The sequence below is a fragment of the Sceloporus occidentalis genome, unplaced genomic scaffold (genome assembly GCF_023333645.1).
Source record: "Sceloporus occidentalis isolate IW3139 unplaced genomic scaffold, rSceOcc1.0.p SCAF_11, whole genome shotgun sequence".
In the NCBI taxonomy this organism is placed as follows: Eukaryota; Metazoa; Chordata; class Lepidosauria; order Squamata; family Phrynosomatidae; genus Sceloporus; species Sceloporus occidentalis.
Genome location: NW_028316991.1, coordinates 15,061,424 through 15,085,711, shown reverse-complemented (window position 1 = coordinate 15,085,711; position 24,288 = coordinate 15,061,424). Strand labels below are relative to the sequence as shown.

Below are 24,288 nucleotides of genomic sequence, written 5' to 3'. Positions count from 1 at the left end.
TTCGCAATGGCCTCCCCCTCCATGGCTGCTGTCCTCATTACTGAGCACTGGGTTATGATGTCATATCACGGGGATCTATTAAAGGCACGCTGCAGAGGGTAGACCACTGTGTAGGTTATGCCGAGTCAGCACAGTCCTCCATGGTGTAAGTGGGCCGATTGGGGCGATCAAAAATTCTCCTTATAACTGGCACACTGACGAGTCAAAGAGGGGCTGCCACCTGTCACTGTCCAAGACAGAGGAAATACCCAAGGAGATTGGTACTTATCATAATGTCAGATCATTATAATGTATTTTGACAAAACAATCGACCCGGCGGCAGCTTGTATGCCAGGTCCACTTAATTTTCCCTGGTCTGGCCACAGAGTGGCCCAACGGTGCATTATATTGATTCATACTTTACTGACATAAGCAAAGGCATTCATCAGTGTCGCCTGTAGCACACATACATGTACTCAGGATAATAGCCTTCTGTGGGGGTCAAAACATCGCTAGTATTCAGTAGTGCTGGTTTCATGACAGCAAACTCTGGAGGGCAAGGATGTTGCTAATCATAAGATCCTGGTGGGTTCAAAACACCCTGTTTGGCTGCTCATAGAACTGTGCATGCCAGTGCATTCAGCCGTTAAAAGAATGCTAAATGTGCACACTGCGAAGTCAAACATTAAATGCAGTAAAAAATGTAAAAAAAAAAAATACTTAAACTGTGCGTCCTGCCAGATTGTTTCATTTAGCAATAAAACTAGTCAGGCCAGATTGTCCTCAGTGCAAACATGTGCTGCAGATGGCACTGATAGCTGCAAACAGAAGCTTCCACATAACCAGTAGTACAATGTGCCACCTGGCCCTCAGCCCTGCATATCATTTGGAAGGTCCTACCAAGCACCTTCTACTCGGGTTGATACATCCACATGGGACATTATGGTCTGATGATAACATAATGGTTTATTTTAAATGGACATGACACTGAAGGGTGATCCTACATGCATGCCCCCTATCTCCTGCAAGAGTTAAATATGTCCTACTGGCCTCTAAAAAACATACGAGGTGAAGCTAATGACCATAGTGGTAATCCCATCACCAGGACACATTTCACCATCACCTTCTCTCCCAAAATCCATTGTCCCCATATTACCCAAATTTTATTTTTTAATTTGTATTTAAATATTTTTTATGTTCTTTGTTAATGAAGCACTAGTAGGCAAAATACATTCCTACAGCAAATCTGCAATTGGGCATATTTAGGTGTCTGCACAAGCAGGTTGCTGTATAGTGTAATATATATGTAGTGTAGTATATTTTATATACGTATATATGATGCAAATTATTAATATAAGAACAATATACAGTATATACCGGGTACTATATGTATGTATATATGTGTGTGTGTGTGTGTGTGTGTGTGTGTTTATGTATATATATATATATATGTATGTATTTATGTATGTATGTGTGTGTATATATATATATATATATATATATATATGTATATATGTATGTATGTGTATATATATATATATGTGTGTGTGTGTGTGTATATATGTATGTATTTATGTATGTATGTATGTGTGTATATATATATATATATGTGTCTATATATATATATATATGTATATATGTATGTATGTGTATATATATGTATATATATATGTGTGTGTGTGTATATGTATGTGTATGTGTGTATATATGTATGTATGTATGTGTGTGTGTGGGTATATATATGTGTATAGATGCAGATAATGGGAAAGCAGAATTAAATCATTCACCCTTCTCGGTCCCTTTAAGAATGTCTCCAGCAGTTATGCAGAATAGCCATGCTTGATTGAGGTCATGCATGCAGCCACTTTGTAAGCCGATCCCTGTGTACGGAGCCACCAGCCATCCTTAGCATAGGGGCGCACTAAACACACATTCCTGTCAAGTCAGCCTGCTTCTTGGCTTCAATGTGCGGTCTTAATAAAACGCACTGGGATCTGACTGGGAATAGCAGATCTCCCAGAGCCAGTGTGGGGAGAAGGGGCCAGGCTATGCATGTGCACCGGACTGACTAATCTTTGGACTGCAAATAAGGAGGAAACAATAGATCCCTGGCTGCCATCCTCTAAATACATCTACTGGAGCTGAAAATAAGAGATCACTGGGGTGAAATAAAAATCTGCAGCTGAAACAAGTTGGAGCATTCTTTCCCAAACTTTATTTTATTTTTAGTAATTGGTGAATCACTGGAAGGAAGAGGTGATCTCCCATCTTTTGGTCTTGCATAAAAAAAAAATAGTTTAAAAAAATGAGATGTTTAATTTTTGTTAGTTTTTGGGCTGCTCTGCTGGTTAGCGCAGGATGCACCGTGCAGAGGAAAGGCACAGATGGCAGCGGGAGAAGGGTTAACCGGATTCAGCATGGCCAATGCACATACACATTCATTCTCCCCGAGCAGGAGGTGAACTGCAAAGAGAACGGGGGCACCACTGGCCCTCTGGACATGAATGCCCTGCAGATCGATCACCCCCAAATGGATCAGGATTTCTCTTCTCAGAAGATTCAACGCCTGGAGCATGTGATGGAAAATTACACCCAGTGGCTGCAAAAAGTGAGTTCCTTCATTTCATCCTATTTGCACACTGGTTTCACCCTTAGTATGCCGCAGAAGGGTGCCAACTAAAGCAGAACTCCTTCTGGCATGCAAGGGGTTAACGGTTTTGAGCACTAACCAGCAGGATGTCTCGGTGAGCTTCTCACGCTCCCCCCCCTTGGAACTGCAAGGGTTAAATTAGCCTTCGCTAGATAATTTTTTTTTGTTAACCCTATAGAAGGCATGGTAGTTTAACTGTGTGATTGTTTTTATTTTGTAACAATGTTGCATTTAAAGGTAAGTGTTGGTCTCAGGTCCTAATGTATATACTGTGTATCCGATCAGCAATGTGTTAGGTAAGTAACAGACTCCCAGCATGCTCAGGAAAACCACACTTCTTATTAATATTGTGTTTTTATAATACAGATTCTAATTATAGATAAGCTATTTGGAGAAAAGGTCACCTAGCATACCTGTGTAATACAATCACTGAGTGATGTACCCTTTCCAAGAGCAATTTCTTCAATGTTTGGATACAGTAGTTGGTATTAAACTTTCAGGGTGATCAGTAACTTCTCCTTGGCTGGTTTTACATTGATATTAAGTTTTTATTATATATATGTAGGATATATTTGAGATCACTGCATTATAACATAACATGTGTTTAGATCTAATAGATCTTAAATAGCAACATATCAGAGGTACAATTAAATATGTAATTCCCATAACATGCAGTAGAATGTATTAAGTAATACTATAACTGTATGTTATAATCCCATGCTGTGTAATAATTGGGTCTATAGATTTTTTATGCTGATGTGTTGTATAGTTCATGTCAGTAGTGCTGTTCTGTTTTTGTTGCATTCATGTTACTGGCATGCAGTATGTATAATGTCATGTAGCTATGGTGAGTTGTGGCCACTAGGGACTGCCTTGAGATCACTGCTTTATTTCTTGGGAAACACAATAATGTCTGTAGCAGAAATTGGATTCATCTCAGTTATGATTGTAAAACCATTTAACAGAACCTGCAAAGGAATTCTGCATGTGGGGGCACTGTCACTAAATAGTGCTAACACATGAGTTTTATATTAGAGGCATAAGTTTAAATGTTTTATTTTGTTTGTTTTTAAAGCCCTTTTGGTATCTGCAATAGATCTGGCTTCCTGTATGAGTTGTAAATATCACAGCCTTGTAAAAAGCAGGCTTCCAAAAATAGTTGAGCCATTGCAAATGACTGCTTTAATCCAAGATGTTCAACTAAGGGATGGAGGATTAAATGCAAACTCTAGAAAAGTTACCAGGACATGGTACTTCTTCACTGAAAACCAGCAACCTAGATTTTTCTTGGGCACATCTCTCAGAATTTGACTTTTACCCCAATGTTACAAAAGAAATGTGCTTTGTCATAGTGCTGTGGAATGTGATGATGCTATAGAATAACAATAATAATAATAAATAATATTATTAATACCCCTATCTATATACATCACTTCCCATATTGATACTTTTTCCAAGATTTGCCTTCATTCTATGCTATACAAGATTCAAAAAGTCCAGATGAGATAGAACTTTAGCAATGGGGGAAATCTTGTAATGGGAATATCTGTATCCATTTTTTTTATTAATATATCTTTTTATTGGATTTTTTAACCCTTTAAGGACACCGGGTTCTCCTTAAATCCATTAATGACAATGCATTCTTCGTGAAGAAGATTTCAATGGCTATATTCTAGATTGTAAACTTGCTTGAGCTGGGTCCTCCTTACTTCTTAAATCCAAATTGTTATGCGATACACTACCTGTTACGTCCTGTTTACTCATTGTACAGCGCTGCGGAATATGATGACGCTATTTGAATCAATAAATCATAATATTTGTAACATGTATTTAACTACACTTTTGCTTAAATTTAAAAATATACATGGTACACTAAATAAAATACACCACAATCTAAAACATGCACTGTTGTATTAACCCTTTCACTCTCACATTACAATCTAGGCTGACAAACTAGCCAAACGATTTATCTAGGACCAGTCTTAGGCAGCTGTGTGGGGTGCCTGAATCATGGGGCCTCGGGCAGTGACTTATTCTTGGTGACAGGACCTGGAACACTCTACAATGGGCATATTGCTGTTTTCGGACCAAAATCCCAGTGCTTCTTTTTCCTCCCCCAATGTCACTCTTTTTTAAAAGCTCAGAATGTTTGGTGCATATGGATGTATCACAGTTATCTACAGAGCAAAAAGTCACAATAATGTTTAGGTTAAGCAGCCAAAGAGTATTATTGCCTGGGGTGCAAGAGCTCATTGTACTGAAAGAGTTAACGTGCATGTCTGTTAGTGAGAGCCTTTGACTTACGCAGACACGCTGCAGGCTGCTTGTGTTACAACCTGAACTGCTTGATTTTTAGTAAAATTACATTTTTCTATAACCTGCCTTATGAGAACCCTCTATTTCAAATCTACAGTGAGAGAAATAGTTTCCACTGGCGTGTTTTATGCCCGTTTCCAATGCAGAGTGATATCTACAATATAACCCGGGTTGAGTTAAAAAAAAATGTTAATGTAGGAAGTTTGTCTAAAGCGCTGTTTATAAAACTTCATCATTTTTATTGTAGGAGTAGCAAGAAGTGATTATTTGGCAATGCAATTATTGGACATGTTTACCGTCACTGCACAGAAATCGTGCATGTAATGCTGAAAGATAAATTCTTGTCAGCGTCTCATCAAGATCATCTGCAATGCTTGTAGTTGTTGGAACATATCACATGTCAACACCACAAATAAATGAATCTTGTAAGCCATCATTAGCCAAGAGTGAAACTGGACTTGAATAGTGCCCTTAGCAGGGGTAGTTGGGTTCAATCCTTAATACCTCTGCACGTTTGGTGGCTGCTGGTTCAGGTTGAACAACTGGAGATCTTGTTTGATTTAAAGATTTAGTACTAAGTGATAGGGATAGACAGTAGGGAAGTTCTGCTCCTCTTTTAGTAGGTTGCTTCTATGCCTCTATTTTGCATGAAAGTTAAAGAGAGTAATGAAACTAATACAAAATTTGCAAAATTTATTGGACGGTATCAAACATTCCTTCTCTGTTTGCAATATCTTAAAGGACTTTCAGTGATAAGTTGGAATCAGGAACCTTTCCATCAGTTTAGGACCCATAACACTGTCCAGATGCAGGTCCAAAGTGGTAAAGATCATAAACAGTAGTGTGACGAGTGAACAGACATTCAAAGTAAATGTGTGCTTCTATTTGTCATTTTGTTTCTATTAATCAGTAAACCAGGCGTGCTGGCCTAAAGCTCAAAGAAAAAGAACGAAAAGTGTTTACTAATCCAGCTGTCCTTGATGCATTCCTGACATATGCTTATGTCCCCTTCCGTGACTGTTCATGTTCTAGACTGTTTACATGAGTTCCTTTATGTTTGTAGCCAGTGTAATCTGACAAGAGGTGCTTCTATCTCATTTACATGCAGTTACGCATACAACCACTGCGAGTGACACTATTTATACAATAACTGGTTCCTTCTTTTTCTCATTTAATGGCTTTCCTATACATTGTCTTTTAGTAAATATGTGTTGACAAAGACTGCATAGAGTACATCAAATGTGTTATCTGCTGGATGCATTTGGGGATATTGTAGGAATGGCTTACTCCTCTGAGCTGAACATACATAGCCAGCCACCAACAGTTGCCCTTCAAAAATATAGATAAAGAAATGTAACAAAGTTGTTAAATATCATACACAATCATTATTCTGGTGCCAAGTATTAACAGTTTGTCACGTTTCACCATGCGCTAGCTGGACTTGTTCAAACTTTGTTGTTCATTTTCATTTGCCGACCACTAGTGGCTGCCCTGGCCATTCAGGACCTCTCAGACTAATTATCAGGTCCAGCTGCAGTGGCTTACCTGATCAAGTCAGCCTTGATAAACCTGCCCAGCCCTGCAGTCTGGGCCTTGACATTAATGTTTGGTACCTGCCTTGTTCCGGTACCTGCCTTGTTCCGGTACCTGCCTTGTTCCGGTACCTGCCTTGTTCCGGTACCTGCCTTGTTCCGGTACCTGCCTTGTTCCGGTACCTGCCTTGTTCCGGTACCTGCCTTGTTCCGGTACCTGCCTTGTTCCGGTACCTGCCTTGTTCCGGTACCTGCCTTGTTCCGGTACCTGCCTTGTTCTGGAACCTGCCTTGTTCCAGAATCTGCCGTGTGCCCCGCAAGTGGGCTTATCTGCCGTGTGCCCCGCAAGTGGGCTTATCTGCCGTGTGCCCCGCAAGTGGGCTTATCTGCCGTGTGCCCCGCAAGAGGGCTTATCTGCCGTGTGCCCCGCAAGAGGGCTTATCTGCCGTGTGCCCCGCAAGAGGGCTTATCTGCCGTGTGCCCCGCAAGTGGGCTTCCTGCCAAGTCGAGTGACTTTCTTTGTATATATTGATGTACCATCGCATTCAATACAACTCTTAATCCAGATCTGTTGTCTGTGGTTTATTCCTGCGCCTGTCTGTAACAACCCCAGACCATAATGCATCGTGAGGTACAGACAGAGCCCCTCGTATCCCCTGCACCTGGGCTCCTTATCAACCTGTGTTCTCAGCTCGTGACAGAATGTCAAGGCCCATACAAGGAGTTCGCGGAGATACCTGCAGTGCTGGAATTGTTGGCAGAATGTGTACTCCACCTATGCAAGTCGGTAAGGACTGTGTTGGAAGCTGATTGCGTGGACACAAAAACCAAGACCCAGACACCAAGAAAGAAGGCTGCTAAGAGCTTTAAGCGAGAGCCGCTCACCAAAAAAGAAATACAAAGGAGACAAGAGGACGACTTATGCTTTTATTGCGGAGGGACTGTCCACAGGATTACATATTGTCCGCACAGACCAGTCAAGCCATCTGCAACCCACCTGGAGAAACCCCATGCCCCAGAACCTGCACATGACGCCAGCAACGTCACAAAGCAGGAGCATACCCTGTCACATCCACAGACAGGTGATGCAGGGGTTAACCAGTCCTCGGCTCCTGTGACTCCTACGCCCTCCATCACAATGTCAGAAGACCTCCAGACCTTGTCTGACACCCCTGAGTGGCCCTATATGGACAGTGCGTCATCTGATGCAGAGGTCATGGACACATCCATGGAGATCAACCCCCCGGCTGTTTGTGCAGCCAGAAGCACCACTCCTACCACTCACAGGAGTAGAAGTAGGACAAGACAAGCACATACTGGGACTATCGCATCTGTCTATCCAGCCCAACTCGGCACAACAGAACCACTGCCATCAGACCTCGTAGTGACTTCCAACGGAAATATGATATGCCGTGAAGGACTGGAAGCGTATGAGAAAGCACTACGTGCTAGGGAGGAGGAGAAGAAAAAGAAGAAGAAGAAGTCTCACCGCGGACGGTGAGACCACCGTTCCATGGTTCCGTAAGCATCCGGAGGCTGCTCCTTGCAGTGGGGGTATGTCACGTTTCACCATGCGCTAGCTGGACTTGTTCAAACTTTGTTGTTCATTTTCATTTGCCGACCACTAGTGGCCGCCCTGGCCATTCAGGACCTCTCAGACTAATTATCAGGTCCAGCTGCAGTGGCTTACCTGATCAAGTCAGCCTTGATAAACCTGCCCAGCCCTGCAGTCTGGGCCTTGACATTAATGTTTGGTTCCTGCCTTGTTCCGGTACCTGCCTTGTTCCGGTACCTGCCTTGTTCCGGTACCTGCCTTGTTCCGGTACCTGCCTTGTTCCGGTACCTGCCTTGTTCCGGAATCTGCCGTGTGCCCCGCAAGAGGGCTTATCTGCCGTGTGCCCCGCAAGAGGGCTTATCTGCCGTGTGCCCCGCAAGAGGGCTTATCTGCCGTGTGCCCCGCAAGTGGGCTTATCTGCCGTGTGCCCCGCAAGAGGGCTTCCTGCCAAGTCGAGTGACTTTCTTTGTATATATTGATGTACCATCGCATTCAATACAACTCTTAATCCAGATCTGTTGTCTGTGGTTTATTCCTGCGCCTGTCTGTAACAACCCCAGACCATAATGCATCGTGAGGTACAGACAGAGCCCCTCGTATCCCCTGCACCTGGGCTCCTTATCAACCTGTGTTCTCAGCTCGTGACACAGTTGTACCACCAAAGAAGGAACGAAATAGAGTATGGACGTGGTGTTGTAGATATTTGTCGTTAACATAGTAAGGTAAGGATAACATTTTATCTTTGTTGGAATATAGCTTGATGTTAATATAGGGCATGATATTAATGTGATTGTATGTTTTGGGTGCATGAAACACCATGAGTATTTCCTTCTTCTTAACATGATTTTGATATCACTTTTGTATGTTGTAGTTTTGTACCATGGTCATCTTATGGTTCCAGAAGATCCATATTTGCAACAAAAATGGCTATCCAGAAGAAATGCTTTTGAGTAACTCAAATGAAAGCACTGTATGGTTTCCCTCAGTTGGAGACGGTCTTTGTAAAATAACAATTTCTGAAATATGGTTCCATGTCATCTGCTACACCTTATTTTTTTAACTGTTATTTATTGAAACAAACCATCTCCCATCCTGTAATTATTTTTACAAATCAGGGCAAAAATCTAAACAATATTTAAGAAAAACATTTTTAGACATAGATAACTCCATGAAGTTACGATGTACAGAGGTGAAGTTAAGGTCCAATCTCCCTTGAGGGTTCTACACGTAAGTTATAGTTGTACCAAGGTCCAGCTGGAGCTGGGATGGACCTGGAAGAACATCACTCCCTACCGATGAACTCCAGAAAAAAATGGACAAAAATGGTCATTCCCTGTGGCAAAAATAACACTGCCAGCATTCCTCCCATTAAGTTCTTTAATGTTGGATTCCCATTTTTTAATAGGACAATATCCAGTTTAGTATTTGGCCAAGACTCTTTTAAGAGGATAAGGTATTTGTCTGAGAAATAGAAGATAATATGCCAAGAATTGTTCAGCATCTCTATCTGGTAATCATTAAATCTATTTTATTCTCCTTAAAAACATAATGTTCTTAATTAAAATAAAAGCAGAGGAACAACACAGAGAAAATACAGAGATCACCTAAGCAATTTAATGCAGAATATTAAACATATCCCAAAAAGTGATTTGTTTTAAGATATGTAATAAAATGTAACTTTTGTCACACATGAGATGTTTTCCATTGCAAGATCTGGCTGTCATCATGCAGCTAACTTGGAAGAACATGCTCCATGAGACTGTAGGCTCACCACAAACCATAATAGGAGATACTCCATATATACTACAGACTACAACTATCACATTTCCTAGTAATTGCATTCCTTATGTTTTATTTAGGCAACCAAATAAAGGAGATGACAAAATATTCTTCTTGCACAGCCAAAGTACAGATGCTGCTTTATTTTAAAACATGTTAAATAGCCAGGGGGTCTGGGGAGGACCTCGAAATATAAACCAAGCCACTGAGATCAGGACAGCGTTTTGTTGATTTATTTTTCTGCTGGCAACCAAATTGGTATGGGTAGTGACTAGCATTCCTGCCAATTGTCCCATGTCCCGCAGAAGAGTGCTGATTTATTGTTTTTTTCTAACGCCCTACATGAGCTATGTTACCATCTGCTTAGTACCCCTATGTGGTAGGCCGTCATGTCCAACCAGACATATGCACGTACATATAGGCGTACATAAGGCTCTCTGCATTGCGTAGTGATGCCTCTGACATCCCAGGTCTGGACTTTCAGAATAAAGTATGATGGTGGCACATGGAGTAACATTATTGAAACAATATAACCATTTTATGGCTGGGAGACCCAGTACAGGGTCAAGCCAGACTCCAGTCCTACACCTGGCTCATGCTGTCTTGTCAAGAGTGCTGGAGAACGGAAGTCAAGCTGGATCACATCCCTGCTCTTGTGCGTTTTGGCCAATGCAAGTATCTACATGGATACTCGTGAGTACTTCTAATATGTAGTGGGGAAGCCTTGTGCTGTGGAACCAGCTTATTCTTCTCTAAAATGTAACCCAGAGTTTGCGGGCATCATTCCCTAATACAATAGAAGCACGTGGTTTATCATTTGTATTATCAATCTGAAATTACACACTAAGCAAATGTATTACTGACTTTTTTTGATTTGGCTATATTAGTTAAGAAGTACATGTTACAAGGGATATATATTGCTTTAATAAACATGAAACTGCAATTGTATATAATTATCATCACTACACTTAAACAAATCCAGATTAGCTGGATATATTTAATGTTCCTCAGCATAAACTGCTGATCAATCAACATAATTCAACATACAGTAGCTTAATATGCTGCTAAACATGTCTTTGTACAGTGGGAAGCAGGTGTACTTAAACACTGCATATTAAGGCTCAATATTCTATAAGATCTGAGATCTGCTCTCAAATAATGGTCATGGAAGAGTGCAAGTGTTCTTTGGTATTTCCCAGGAAGTATTATAGACGTTGGCGTCAGTAGGAAGGGTCAGGAGAGGGCATCTTCCGAAACCGAGAGTTTTATCGGTAATTCTGTGAAACTACAATTTAACAAAGATCAATGCTCCTTTAGATGCTCACATCTTGGCTGATGGAATGCATAACCAAATCTGCAGAGGCACATGTTAACATTATTCATGTTATCTCCTTTTCAGAATTCTTTACATGAACACAGAATTATATTAGGGAATTGGCGTTTTGCTGAAGCTAGGTACTATTGAGATGATACTTGGTGTAAGTTTTCATTGCCTAGTAGAACTGTACATGTTTGAAAAGATGTAGCTGAAAAATAGGGTTAATTTCTATCTTAATAATGGCGGCATAATTACGTGACAATGTGAAGCTCAAGAGTCTGTGATCTCTTTACCACATACGGATGAATACAAGTTAGATTTCAAAAGTGATCTATGAGGCTTGCTATGCAGCTGTCCACTTATGCTCTAAACATTTATTTTCTTTATTTTTAAGACAAGATCTATTTTCCTGACTGGAAGGTTTTTACCTGCTGTTATATACTGATGTAATACTCAGATACTGGAGTGTATTCAACAACTGAGTTGAGACCCTTGCATCATTATGCATTACTAGGTAATAAAGCCCTGCCGTACCACGGACACAGTAAACTGGATGATAATTTCTTACATTTCAAAAATCCCTTTGCAAACAGCATTTGGAATATAAACTGTTTTACTTGAGGGTACCAAGTAACCCTGAGTGAGAGTATGAAGAATTTTGACCTTGATTGCTTTTTAAGCTGTAGCTCTAGATTAACTGACATATATCTGAGGAGCCAAATCGACATGATATTCATATTACTGTAAACAACAGTGTCGCCGGCAAGGTTGGCTCAGTGGCGTAAGGGCAAAATATCAGTAAATTTGCCTCTCGGGGGGTGACACTGGTTATCAATCAATTTATATTCAACAGTGTATTTTACTTTAAAGTATGTGTGCATTTTGCTGTTAACAAGCTCTTCTGTTTGAGAACAATGTGATGCCATACTGCGTTACTCAGTTAGTTACCCAAGTCTATCTTATTATAGAGATAGAGGCTCAGCCTCAGTGATCTTCTTCTGCAAAAAAGGCTTATCTTGTCCCGTATAATGGAAACGTAATGCTGAAAGATGTTATTTAACTATGCATTCTGGTGTTCCATCATGACTCTTCTCAATGAGTTTGGCCCTCCATACCGATAAGAAAGGCCAAACCCAGAAAGAAAGTGAGAGAAAAGTGCATATAGCTACAGATGGAGTTCTGAAGAAGAGATGTCTGAGGTTCTGCAAGCTCATGTAAATTTACATGTTTTTTTACTACGTATATACATGTATATTGGGCCAATAAAAGGTATCAACTTTAACCAAAGAAGCCCTTTATAATGCATAGAGAAGTGGATGAGTTAAAAAGTTTTCAAGCGCGCGTGTGTTTCTCTGTTGATCTCTGGCGTTTTCTGATATATGTTATGTGATGTTTATTTGATCTATGCATTGTCTAGATATAAAATACTACATACATGGACCGAAACAGATTATATAAAGCAGAGCACAGGTATAATGAATCACAGCAGGTTTTTCCACATAAATACTTGCAGTTATAGTGCTTTTTTCTGGTAACAATATTTAATTTTAACTAAATACATATGTGGAGGTTAGTTCCACCAATGTATATTTACATCATACTAAGAGATATTAGCCCAAAGCTTCAAAACATTGTAAATTGCTTGAATGTTTATGTTCTGTTCGTGGTATATACAACCATGAATTTCATGAGGTTCTGGGTACTTTAAACAATGAACTGTATTATGAATACAGGAAACATTATCACTTTATATAAGAAACATATAATAAAATACAATTCATATACAGGACTCTGTTCAGTAGTTTGAGATAAAATAACTGCAATTTACAGATTGTTCAATCATATCTGTTATTGGGATTTTTGTTCTAAATAAATGTAATTTAGCGGCTTTGTTTGCGTTGTATAGTAGTGTTTTCTGTTGTTGCTATCCTTTATGATGAATGCTTCCAGTTTTATAGTCGGAGCTGGACTCAGGTGCCATCAAATCCAGCCAAACAAAGGTACCAAATTATGGTCTACCATGCAGAGAAGGGCAGGCAACATTCAGCCCATGGAGCAAGTCCCACTTATTAGCCCAACACATTTGAGAAACAATACACTCATTTGACTATGTCCATTACAATCTCCAAGAACAACATTGTGAAGAGCCCATAGATGATTTATAGAGGAGCACGTAAAGATTGAGTGTAAATACATCCTATAGTCCTTGTACCTGAGTATGCATATTCTTTTCTATGATATGCCAACATGGCTGTGGTTTTGTTGTTACCTTAAAACCAAAGTCGATGTGGTCAGGCGCTACAGGCTTCTAATAATACGCAGCTCACTCAAAAAAAAACTAAAAAAAACACAATAGTGATCAAGAAGCATATATCTAGATTGATGACATCAAATTCCGTAGCGCTGTACAATGGGTTGACAGTATGTAACAATAGTATATAACATTACAATTTGACTTACGGAAACAACAGGTAAGGAGGGCCCTGCTCAAACGAGTTTACAATCTAGGGTAATCCAATGGCTGCTTTGAAGGAATCACTTCTTTGACCCTAATTTGGATACTATTTTTAATTTTCAGCGCACAGAATCAAGGGGTAACTTCTCCCTAGCCGTCACCTAGCAGGTTTTTTATGCATCAGACCTAAAATAATAATAATGATAGTAGTAATAATAATAATTAATTCCCAATTTCAAGTATCTATATATATCTTGAAAAATCACAAACTTTAAACTAAGCCAAAGAATACCAAGCTTACTTGCTCTTTTAACCTTTTATCTATTATTTACCTCTTTCCCATTTTATGCCACATCTGCCTCATCCACAGCTTTCACGCTTATGTAATTCTTTTCAGGTTGTTCCAAATTAAGCACAATCTCAAAAAGAAACAAAATACTATCAATCCGTTCTAACAAGATCATTTTGTGTTACATGTTTTTTTTTTAATCAATCTGGAGCAAGTGGGTAAAACCCGTGTCAATGCCTTAATTGTGAGTCATGAATGTTAAATAATTAAAAGTGGATAAGCCTAAATAGTTTGTCCAACATGAATGGTTAAGCTTCACACCCGCTGACCCTGGCATCCCGCTAACGAAAAAACCCACAATGACTTCAAGTATTAATCCTTTTAACCTTACACAAAAATTCTGAGAAAGATGCCAAGTATTTAAAGTCTTATTTCTATGCAAATTCACAAAGGTTAATCCTTTTTAGGTACTGAGACGTAAGCATTATAGTTCCTCCCAACCACTCTTCTCTAAAAACCTCAACTATACCATAGTTTCTAAGTCTTTTTGCCTTCACAGCTTTGAGCAGAACTTAATTTATCAGAACTACCATTAACTTTTTGGTTCTTCGGTCAGCGTAAATTGTTTGAAGATGAGATTTTTAGCAACTCTGGCACAACTTATAGGTTTAATGGATTTCCTATAATAAAGTCTCTCTTCTCCACCCCAGCATTGCAATCAGCAACTCAACTCAACAATAATCATACAGATCCAGAGAACAAGTCAAGTAAAGACAATGCTTATATTAATCTGTATGCACCGTCACATAAGTTTTACGAATGTAAAGAGCTGCAACAGGGTAGGGTTTGGGAAAAGTGACATCTCTTTTGATGCGCTCATTGTGTCCATTGGAATTGGTAGTTAATGAAAGTCCTCGAATGTTCGGCCTCCCAAACGAACATGGAAAAAATCCATAAAATGTTATAATTCTGCATTCATCAGCTAAAACTGAAAATAGTTCAGATGTGCATTTAATTTTCCATCTTTATACTGTTTGTTGATATTTTATTAAAATACACCCCAGCATTGATTAAAGCCTATGAAATAAATGTGAATTCAACAGATAGGGCCCCTCTAATTACTTTGATATAGTTGTTATTTTAATGGTACTCTATTATAAGACAAGGAATGCTCCAGTGCATTGTGATGAGATTCCGGTGGTGCTGTTAACGGGTGTAAGGTAACATGGCTACTGTGAACACAAATGCAGAGCTTCTCGTCAACTTATTTAGGTGCGGTTCACATGTAGCTGTTTGACGTGGTGTGCATCTCGAGTTCGGGTAGAGATAGTCCTCATTACCATAATTCCAATTATACTGCTTTTGAATGCAAAAAGAGGTTGGTTACAATAGTGCTACACCATGGAAATCAAATTGATTAATATGAGTTAGTTACAGTTAGTTACAGTACCTTTTATGGTTGGTCAAGATTCTTTCTCATTAAGCTCCACGAACCTTAATTAATTTAAATATCCTTTTCATGTGAATCCATATGGTGAGTAATAGATAGATATAGATCAATAAATATAAAGCATTTCGGTTATTCTTTTGTTATTTGTAAGCTAACGTGAGGACCAAATAAATTGTGCTTGAATGACATGGCATAAAAACTATGTGTTTGCTGCAATGAACAAATGATTACGTGCATACACTAGATTTAAGGTCATTTTTTTCTGTTATACCATTACGGGAATCACAACTAATTTTGAAAGAATTATGTTAATTTTCTCTAAGTGTGTAGCTGTTTATCCAGGGGATCTGGCAATTACTCTATGATTAATGGATTGGTATGTTTATTTGTTTGAAGTCTTTAGGGATTTCTTTTTGCACAGGGATGTTATTGCTCTAAGAACAGTATACATCTGCCATTTTACAGCATTTTACATTTTACATTTTGTGTTCCAATTTAATTTTATATATATATGTTTTATATTCTCGAATATTATATATATATATATATATATTTGGAATATTTACTAGTTGCATTTTTCTTAAATTCAATAAAATACATAATTACACATTTTTAACAATTTCCTCCAATAAAATATATAATTAATAATTTCATTATTATTATTATTACTATTATTATTATTTTTATTATGATTATTTTTCCAACCAAGAAAAAAATGACTATTTTCTCCATGCTTTTATTTATTAATTCATAGTGACCGGGGTTTTTTTATTTCAACTATTTTACATGCGTTAACAAAACTAGTTAAATTACAAATACAATAATGATATGCTATGTGATTTAATTTACTGATCACAAAGTAAATATCATTGGCGAAAGTTAAGTTTAAATATTTTTGTTCACAAAAAAAAAAGGGATCGATCCAGCATTTGAAAAAAAAAAAAAACTTCCAACTTTATTTTACTTAATGATTAAAAAGCATAGTAAATAAATATTTTTGTTATCTTCCTCTAAAATTTGCCCAGAATAAATCACTGTCTCTAAGGTAATGTTTATCTTTATTACTTTGACATTAAAAAGATTAGTCGGGTAAGCTGTTTGAAAAAACAAATTGAAAGTTTGGTTGAAAGCAGACCATAGTTTTGAAATGAAACTGGGATGTTAAGAAATGATCTTTGTGCGGTAAGATGGCTGACTAATTAAAAGAAAAAAATCAACTCATTTCTCAATGTCACTTAAATTTAAATTATCCCATATGACTAACATCTGGATTGGTTGCGCTGAAATAATGATCACTTTAATGCAAAATGACTTTTGTAGCTTGAACAAATATTTTATAGTCTTTATAATGATATTTACTATACAAATACTGTTTGTTAAAAAAAAGGTCTGTTTTATTGTTTCCCCACATCCATTGCTATGATCCTTTGAAGTCATTTTAATTTGTATTCAGTTTGGTTTTGGAATGATTTTTCTAAACTTCCTAAATTTATGTTGGCGTTTTTTTCGCATGTCGAAATGTAGAATATGATGGCAGATAAAAAAACATTTGGCCCATCAAGAGGAGGGCACCTTTCAGACCAGGGTGCAAGTGCAACTAATTAGCCTGGTAATAGAAATGTTCAAAGTACATTAGGCAGACAACACACAATGCACAATATCCAGCCGTGCCCATATTAAGCAAAGGGAGCAACATTGAACCTCACCGACGGTGAAATAAATTAGGTGGCTATATTAGAAATCACAAAGCCAAAAAAGTACCGCTTCTACGGTCCAGGAGGCAATTGCCAGCGGCCCCTCTTGCCAGTACGCCATTGGGCACATCTAGTTTGCTAAACCTTACTTGATCTGTGAGCTTATCCTATGTTCAGGATAGTTAAATTCTTATGACATACTTTGTTCAACACATTCACCCTCGTTACTTTTTTGGGGTTATGTCGCTTATCCTCCAAATTTTCGGTGATTAGAAATCCTTCATAATGAACAAGTTTTCAAGGCAGCTGTGGTCATATCAACACAAATTGTGTTAATAATCAAATTACAACATAAATACTTTATAACAAGATTGTTACTAATTATAACATAAATACTTTATAACAAGAGATCCATACCCGGGACTTACAAAAAAGGGAGAAAAAAGTGCAGCCAAATGGTACCTTCCCGTACCTGGAGATTAAACACTGACTCGGCAAACAGGTGGCAATCCGATGTCATTTCCAGAGCCATTGGGTGAAATCAGAGGGGATACCGGGTATGAACAGAACCAAGCCTCATCCAGAAATTTGAGATGGCATAATCACCTAGCATTTGTCCTCCTTTGAAATATGCCTGCTAGACGCCCTTTATTCAAAGACTTAATGTTTTTTAATGTGTCTGTAATCTAAACTTTTTTGAAACTAAATGAGAATTTTAAGGCCCATGGTCAGTGTGAGCAACACTGACTCATTTTATAGGATACATGTATCCAGTCACCAGTAATTCATAAACATCCATTAATTTTATATTATTTATTTTTAGATTCCTTAATTGATTAGATTGCTTTTCTATTAGTTAATGGATAGTATTTCAGCAATATATACTAGATCTCATGAATGTTTCATGAAATAAAATCTTTCCTGTGCTTGTAACTTCTGGGTATATTTTTTTGGACTTTTTTTGGACTTTTGTGTGTTTTTTTTCCTTTTTAAACTCATTGAAGATACTATCTGATGACTAAATATTGCTCTAACCAAAGTAAACATGGGGACAGAGCCCAGCATTCAATATGTGGACATAATCTCTTCTTTGAATTGAAGAAAAATAACAAAAGAATAAAGAAATATTGATAACATTCCATAATGGCTAAACCGCTTGTTGACTGGAGGATTACTCTGTTACTTAACTGAAATCTGAGAAAACAAATACAAATAATTGCTTTCAAATGAACAAAATGATTTTCAGAAGCTTCCTTTTTCCGAGCATGGGGATATAACAACCAAGTCAAGGCACATTCACTTTTTAATTTATTTTAGTGTTGTACATTCATCTATGTGGATACAAAACAAAGGTTTTTAAATAGTAAAGGAACACTCCAGCTTTCAGTTGGTATACAATGTATACTGGAGTCCATTTTGAATTGTACTACATGAACATTGTTGCATGCATTCTTAAAGTATACGGAGTCTACTGTCTCATTTTCTTTCTTCCCTTTACTTAAGTAAGTTTCCTGTGAAATCAATCATAGTCAAGCTCCCACAATGGAAGGTCCACTCACAAACCGAGTGGCAGACACTTGTGCATCTGCTAGCTGAACACTCAGCACATGTTCAACAGGCGTACTTAAGTAAGCTTCCTGCTTCAGTAGAAGCAGCTAGAGGATATTAGACATCATTTCATGTTCTAACAGGGAAAAAAAAAAGAAAAAAGAAAAAATGTCGGTGCGCTAAGCTAGTCTCAGGCTCAAATAATACAAATAATACAAATGTATAATATGAGGCCTACCAAACAGTGTGAGCATGCTGCAAATACAGTGTGTTGGCTGTACAATGTATACAAAAAACAAAATTCTGTCTGCGCTTCTCACCCTAATAAAGTTGGCAACAAAAATATAAACATAATATAAATAAAAAAATATTTAAAAATAATATAATTTATATTATGTTTATATATTTGTTGCCAACTTTATTAGGGTGAGAAGCGCAGACAGTATTTTATTTTTTGTATAATTTCATGTTCTATCTCCATTAAAAATGCAAAGGAATGCGATATAAGTTTGCCGGCAGTAAAACTTGTTGGAGTCCATGTAAAATAGACCACAATATGCATTAAAACATTTAAATATAAGTATGTCGCATAACATAGGCAAAGAATAGCAGAGACACAGTGCTCACAGTAGATCAGAACATCAGATCATTCTGGTTCAGAACCAAATATCCAGATAGTTTTTCATACTTTGTATCACGCAATGGATGTTAATACGCTAATATATTCTCATGCTAGATAAAATGTGGGTTGTATTAACAATTTTTCAGATTTTGAATTTTATATTTTTCCTATTTAACACAATACTCACGGAGACTAGATGAATCTAAGTATTTTTGAAAGCTCAGCTTGACCGCCTCCTCTATTTGTATCCAAATATACCTGAATAATGTCTCTCTAATGTGTTCTTTGCCAATATTTTGGGGTTATGGTTTACAATTAACATTGCCATTTGGTATATCTTAACAGTAGGGAACTAAATACAACTAAATAAAAAAAAAAAAATAATGGGCAACAAACAAACAAGAAAACCACACATGCTCTACAGAGTACACAGAGCCGTTAAAAATGTTCTCCATTCTGCGTCTGGACACATTTGGATCATCCTTCAGGAGTTTAAACCAGTTTTGTGGAAAGTCTACTCTCTTATGATTACAAACAGTATAATTTGAGGTTTGTGGTGGTGTAATACACTGCAGAATGATTCAGAGCTATTACAGTATGTGTGAACAATGTGATGCTCACGTGATTAGGAAATCTTTAAGTGGCCTCTTCATCTTTTCCCTACTATTTGGGAACAGGACACTGACGAGCTGTTTCTGCTTGGTTTTGACTTATACTGGCTAGACAATTTAACTTGCTTCGTGTGCTTATCTTTAGTTTGTGTTCGGTTGTTTTTAGTTTGCTTTATTCATGTAAAGTTATCCTTTGTTCAGCTGCCTCTTTGACGTAACCAGCCCTAAAGTTCAAAGTTCTTCTTCTTGGCAGTGATTCAAAGGATGGTACTGTGTAAAAGTAATTTCACTCAATGGATGCATGTGCATGTTTTATACTTTGTATCAGTATTGTCTGTATACACGTGTGATACTTTATCTTGTCATTTAGCACATTTAGATGTTTCACACAGGGCAAAAGAGGGAACTACCCTAGGCCCAGATGTAACTTATAGGCACATGGCAGCTGTCTGCTGGGACCCCTCAACGGCTACCAAGGTCTAAAGGCGGAGAGACTCCACTGGCAATTCCCCGTTTTGTGGTTGATGTTGCTGAGCACTGGAAGCTTAACATCACGCAGCCCACAGACGTCAAGAGTCGCTGGTGGAGAAATCTGTGCCAGAAGCTACAAAAGCCTCCATCTCATTTCAAGGGATGGTGCGTGAAGGGTGTCCCGGCTGGGTTGGGGTTGGAGTAAGGTTTGCCCCAGGCGCTACTATGATTAATAACTGTCCAGGACATGGTCCTATCATATATACAAATTAAGCAGATAGTTAGGGTCCTATTAAATATGAACCCCTTCAATGGAAAGCAGTAGGGAGAGACCTGTGAAACTGGAACATAATTATGAAAATACTCAATTGCTATAATGAGGTGTTTCGACACATTTTTCAATGAAAGTTATCACCTAAAGTATCTATTGATTCAGTCAGTTGAGATATTTTTTTGGGGGAAAAACCAAACGCTAATTTCTTTAAAAAAAAAAAACAAAAAACCCACAATACTATATTGCTCAAATCCAAACAAACGGTTTCCTGGACAGAATAAAAAACAGTAAATTAGTTGGATCACATGTTCCTCTGTGTCTCGCTATTTTTAAACAAAGGACAGCTACATTAAGCAATATTTACACTGCTTGTCTTGCATAATCCAAGTACACGAAGACAGTCAAAGGAGAACTCAAAAGGCAAAGTCTCTGTAATACAAAGAACTTGTGGATAATGGAAAGCAATGCCTGGCTTTATTTTAGAATGTGGGCAAATTCCAATCATTGAGAGATTCCAGTTTTTTTATACGTTTCGTTAAGTATTCCCCATCTGGTTTTATTTCTTTGTGATGTTGTGCATTTTACACATATGTAAATGGTTATTTAACGAACTGGATTAACTTTGCTATAACAAGACAAGGCAAATAACCCTTGTTTCACAAGCCTTTTAAAACGCTGTGCAAAACTCCTCTACAGGGTTAAACCAGATTAGTACGGGCACCCGAGCACTTCCATCACTAAATGGGATTTATGTGAACATAGTTATGACTCAAGTAGTTGGATGAACAAAAATAAGATGCACGATGCACATGAGACTTGCGTAAGACGGTATGGATGTTCTTCCTCGTATTTTCGGATGCAATAACTATCTTATGACATGGGAAAAAAGGCAGAAGTTTCACGACTCTTAGCCAAAAATGTTAGCGTTACATAAAAAAAACCAATTCTTCAATTTCAAAAGAAAAGTTGGTACATTTTTTTTAGAAAATGTAAAGTAGACAAAATCTTCAGTTTTCATTACCTTTTCATTATCTAAAAATGCAGGTTGTTTGTAATATTTATAGCTTTTTGAAACTCTCTTTATGAATTATAATATTTTTTTGAATAAATATATACCTTTTACGTGGTTTTAAATAAAGATAATTTACAGGTTCTCATTTAAGACTGGAGTTTCGCCCTAGAAAAAAATGTTGCAGCTCACGCAAGGATTGGTTAGTTAATCCCATTCAAAAGAAATATTGATTATACTTTTTAAAACACTGTTTGGAACAGAGACTTGTGGATGGTGTAGTTTTATGACCAGCCAACCATGTGCTGTTTGTTAATTTAATAAATCATGTATTTACTGGAAGGAGCTTCTTCTGCCTAACTGAAAAGTTTCAAGATATGGAACCACATATTAAGATACTCCATCTGGCTCCTGACACCAAGCAGAACACATGGTGGGTCTGGATATGACATATAATATAACCCCTTTCCATATGTCACATGATCCACATCTGCACCCCCCTTAACATATCAGGTGTTTAAACTGGGACAGCTTTGTTGGGGTGTGTGGCAAGAAAGGTAGTGTGGGGGTGATGCTAGCAGTAGGCTGCACTTACCCCCGGACATAGGTGTATTCAAAGGTGTGGCCACCCACCTTACCTGATGAGCCTCCTTGGGGTGTTCAGCTGCAGAGAAGCCACATGAGACCTGCAAGACCTCTATAGATTTTACAGCCCCCTGGGATAGTCAGGGGGGAACAGCGGATCTCCCCAACTGGTTCATGATCCCCATTGCCCCAAAAAATGAGGACAGTGCTGGAAAATTTAGGACTATGCTGCGAAAAGCAGGCCTTTTGGGAAGTAAGCATGTTTGTCTGCTATCCTATGTTCATTGACTTATCATGTCCATACTAACCTGTGTCTCTGTAGGTTCGTCAGCTCGGCTCATGTGCTGTTTGGGAATTTTACACCTGGTGTCCTAATTTTCAAGGCAAAACTGTAGCCAGTTTTATGAAAAATGATTGCCCCAATATGTATCACAAGAAAACAGTTCCACACTATCAGACGAATCTTTTGTATTGATTGCTTTTTTTTTTTTTACTAGCTTTGCTACCGTTTCATAAATCAACCACTTTTGTAGACGTTTATATATGATATAATGACATATGATAAGTACTAACAATAATTGAAATAAAGTGAACTCTGAAGGTATGTAAAAAATGTTTGAGAGATATTAATCCAGGAGTTCCAGCTAATTAACCTTTCAACTCATGTACCATTATCTTAATTGAATTAAAAGTGGGTACCATTCTCCAACTTGAGGTTGTGTGATGTTGAAGATAACTGCTCAAGGTATGAAGAAAGACAGCATGCTGGGGTATCCTTCAGCACGGAACACAGATACATCCAAGAATCCGCTAGCGTGAAGCCCCGATGATAAACGCAAAAGATTATTGGAATCTTTTCCATATCTACATAGTTTCTAAATGTAAATGGTATCTCAGTGAACCAAGTTGTATCGCATACAGTGTGTTTACAGTCCCTACATTCCAAGAGTATGACAAAACTAGAACTGACAGACTAAAACAAACCAATACATGGTATAGAGGGCCCTGCTCATAAGCTTACAATCTAAAACCCACCTTTTTAAGTATACTTATACTTAAAAAAGTTATTTCACCTAAAAAAACTTTTATTCAGTAAACCTTACCCATAGCTTGTTCTTTTTGTTTTAGAATCAGCATCACTGATTTTAAATTATTTGGTTTAAAGGACTATTTTGATTTAGTGAAGTAGTATCGTCGTTTAAAGTAAATATTAGCTGCAGGAAGCGGGTTTACAATAATTTAGTGGGGAAGAAAAATTACACAAATCATAAGAACAGGAAGTTAAGAGCTCCTATAGTACACAGAATGAGTGGGTCAAACGCATATAACTTGCCAATTTTCACATCATTGCATAGGTTTATTAAGTGTATGAAATATGTGAGGGAGTTTGCAGGTGTGTTCAACATATACGTGAAGAACGGATCTGGTCTTCCATAATCTATAATTAAATCTGTGAAATGCCACATTCCTTTTTTACATTTTTAAACTCAAAAAAAGAATGGCCTTGTGTTATTTTTTATTTTTCTTAAATGCTTGTATTATGTTTGTCCCGAGGGGGCTCCTTTGCCCACACACTGACTTAGTAGAGTTTCTTCTTAGAATTATAACGAAATGGGTATATCTGTGAGCACTTCCACTTTCTTCGGACTTCCAGCCTATAATTAGGCATTCCGCTAATTAAAATCATCTGTCTGTATATTCTATGGCTGGTTCTAATAGTCTCCAACTACTTAACTAGGTTTTTATTTCTAAATTCTTAAAATTTCATGCATTTCATGTGATCCATACAGATCTGATTATTGCTATACGCGAATTACATTTTTAGTAAAAAGTGGGTAACAATTTGCATCTGAATGAATTTCCCTGAAAAAGTAGCAAACAGGGTTGCTGGACAAAAAATAGATGAATAGAGTTATTTACCCTCCTTTAAAGCGGGGAAAGGCACGTTTAACTTTGTGTTGGATGTCCCAGAACTCAGACTCCCCATCAGCCTACTCTTTTCATTTCTTTATTCCCCTCCCCCCCTGCTTCCTCCAAAAGCCTCCGAGCTTATTGTTTAACCTTCGAAATGATGATAGCGCTCGTTTAAATTTACAATGTGTTGATGCTTTCTTGGGCTATTATAGTAGTCTGAGCTATGTTAGCCTTCTC

General features: G+C 37.9%; 1 protein-coding gene across 1 annotated transcript in view; it reads left to right on the top strand.

Moving 5' to 3' along the window:
- Positions 1-2,284: 2,284 nt before the first annotated feature.
- LOC149305623 (angiopoietin-1-like) overlaps positions 2,285-24,288 on the top strand; it is a 129,951-nt gene continuing 107,947 nt past the window's right edge. The window contains exon 1 of the mRNA XM_089477321.1: positions 2,285-2,587. Within this exon, the coding sequence (XP_089333447.1) occupies positions 2,285-2,587 (303 nt within the window). The remainder of the gene's footprint in view (positions 2,588-24,288) is intronic.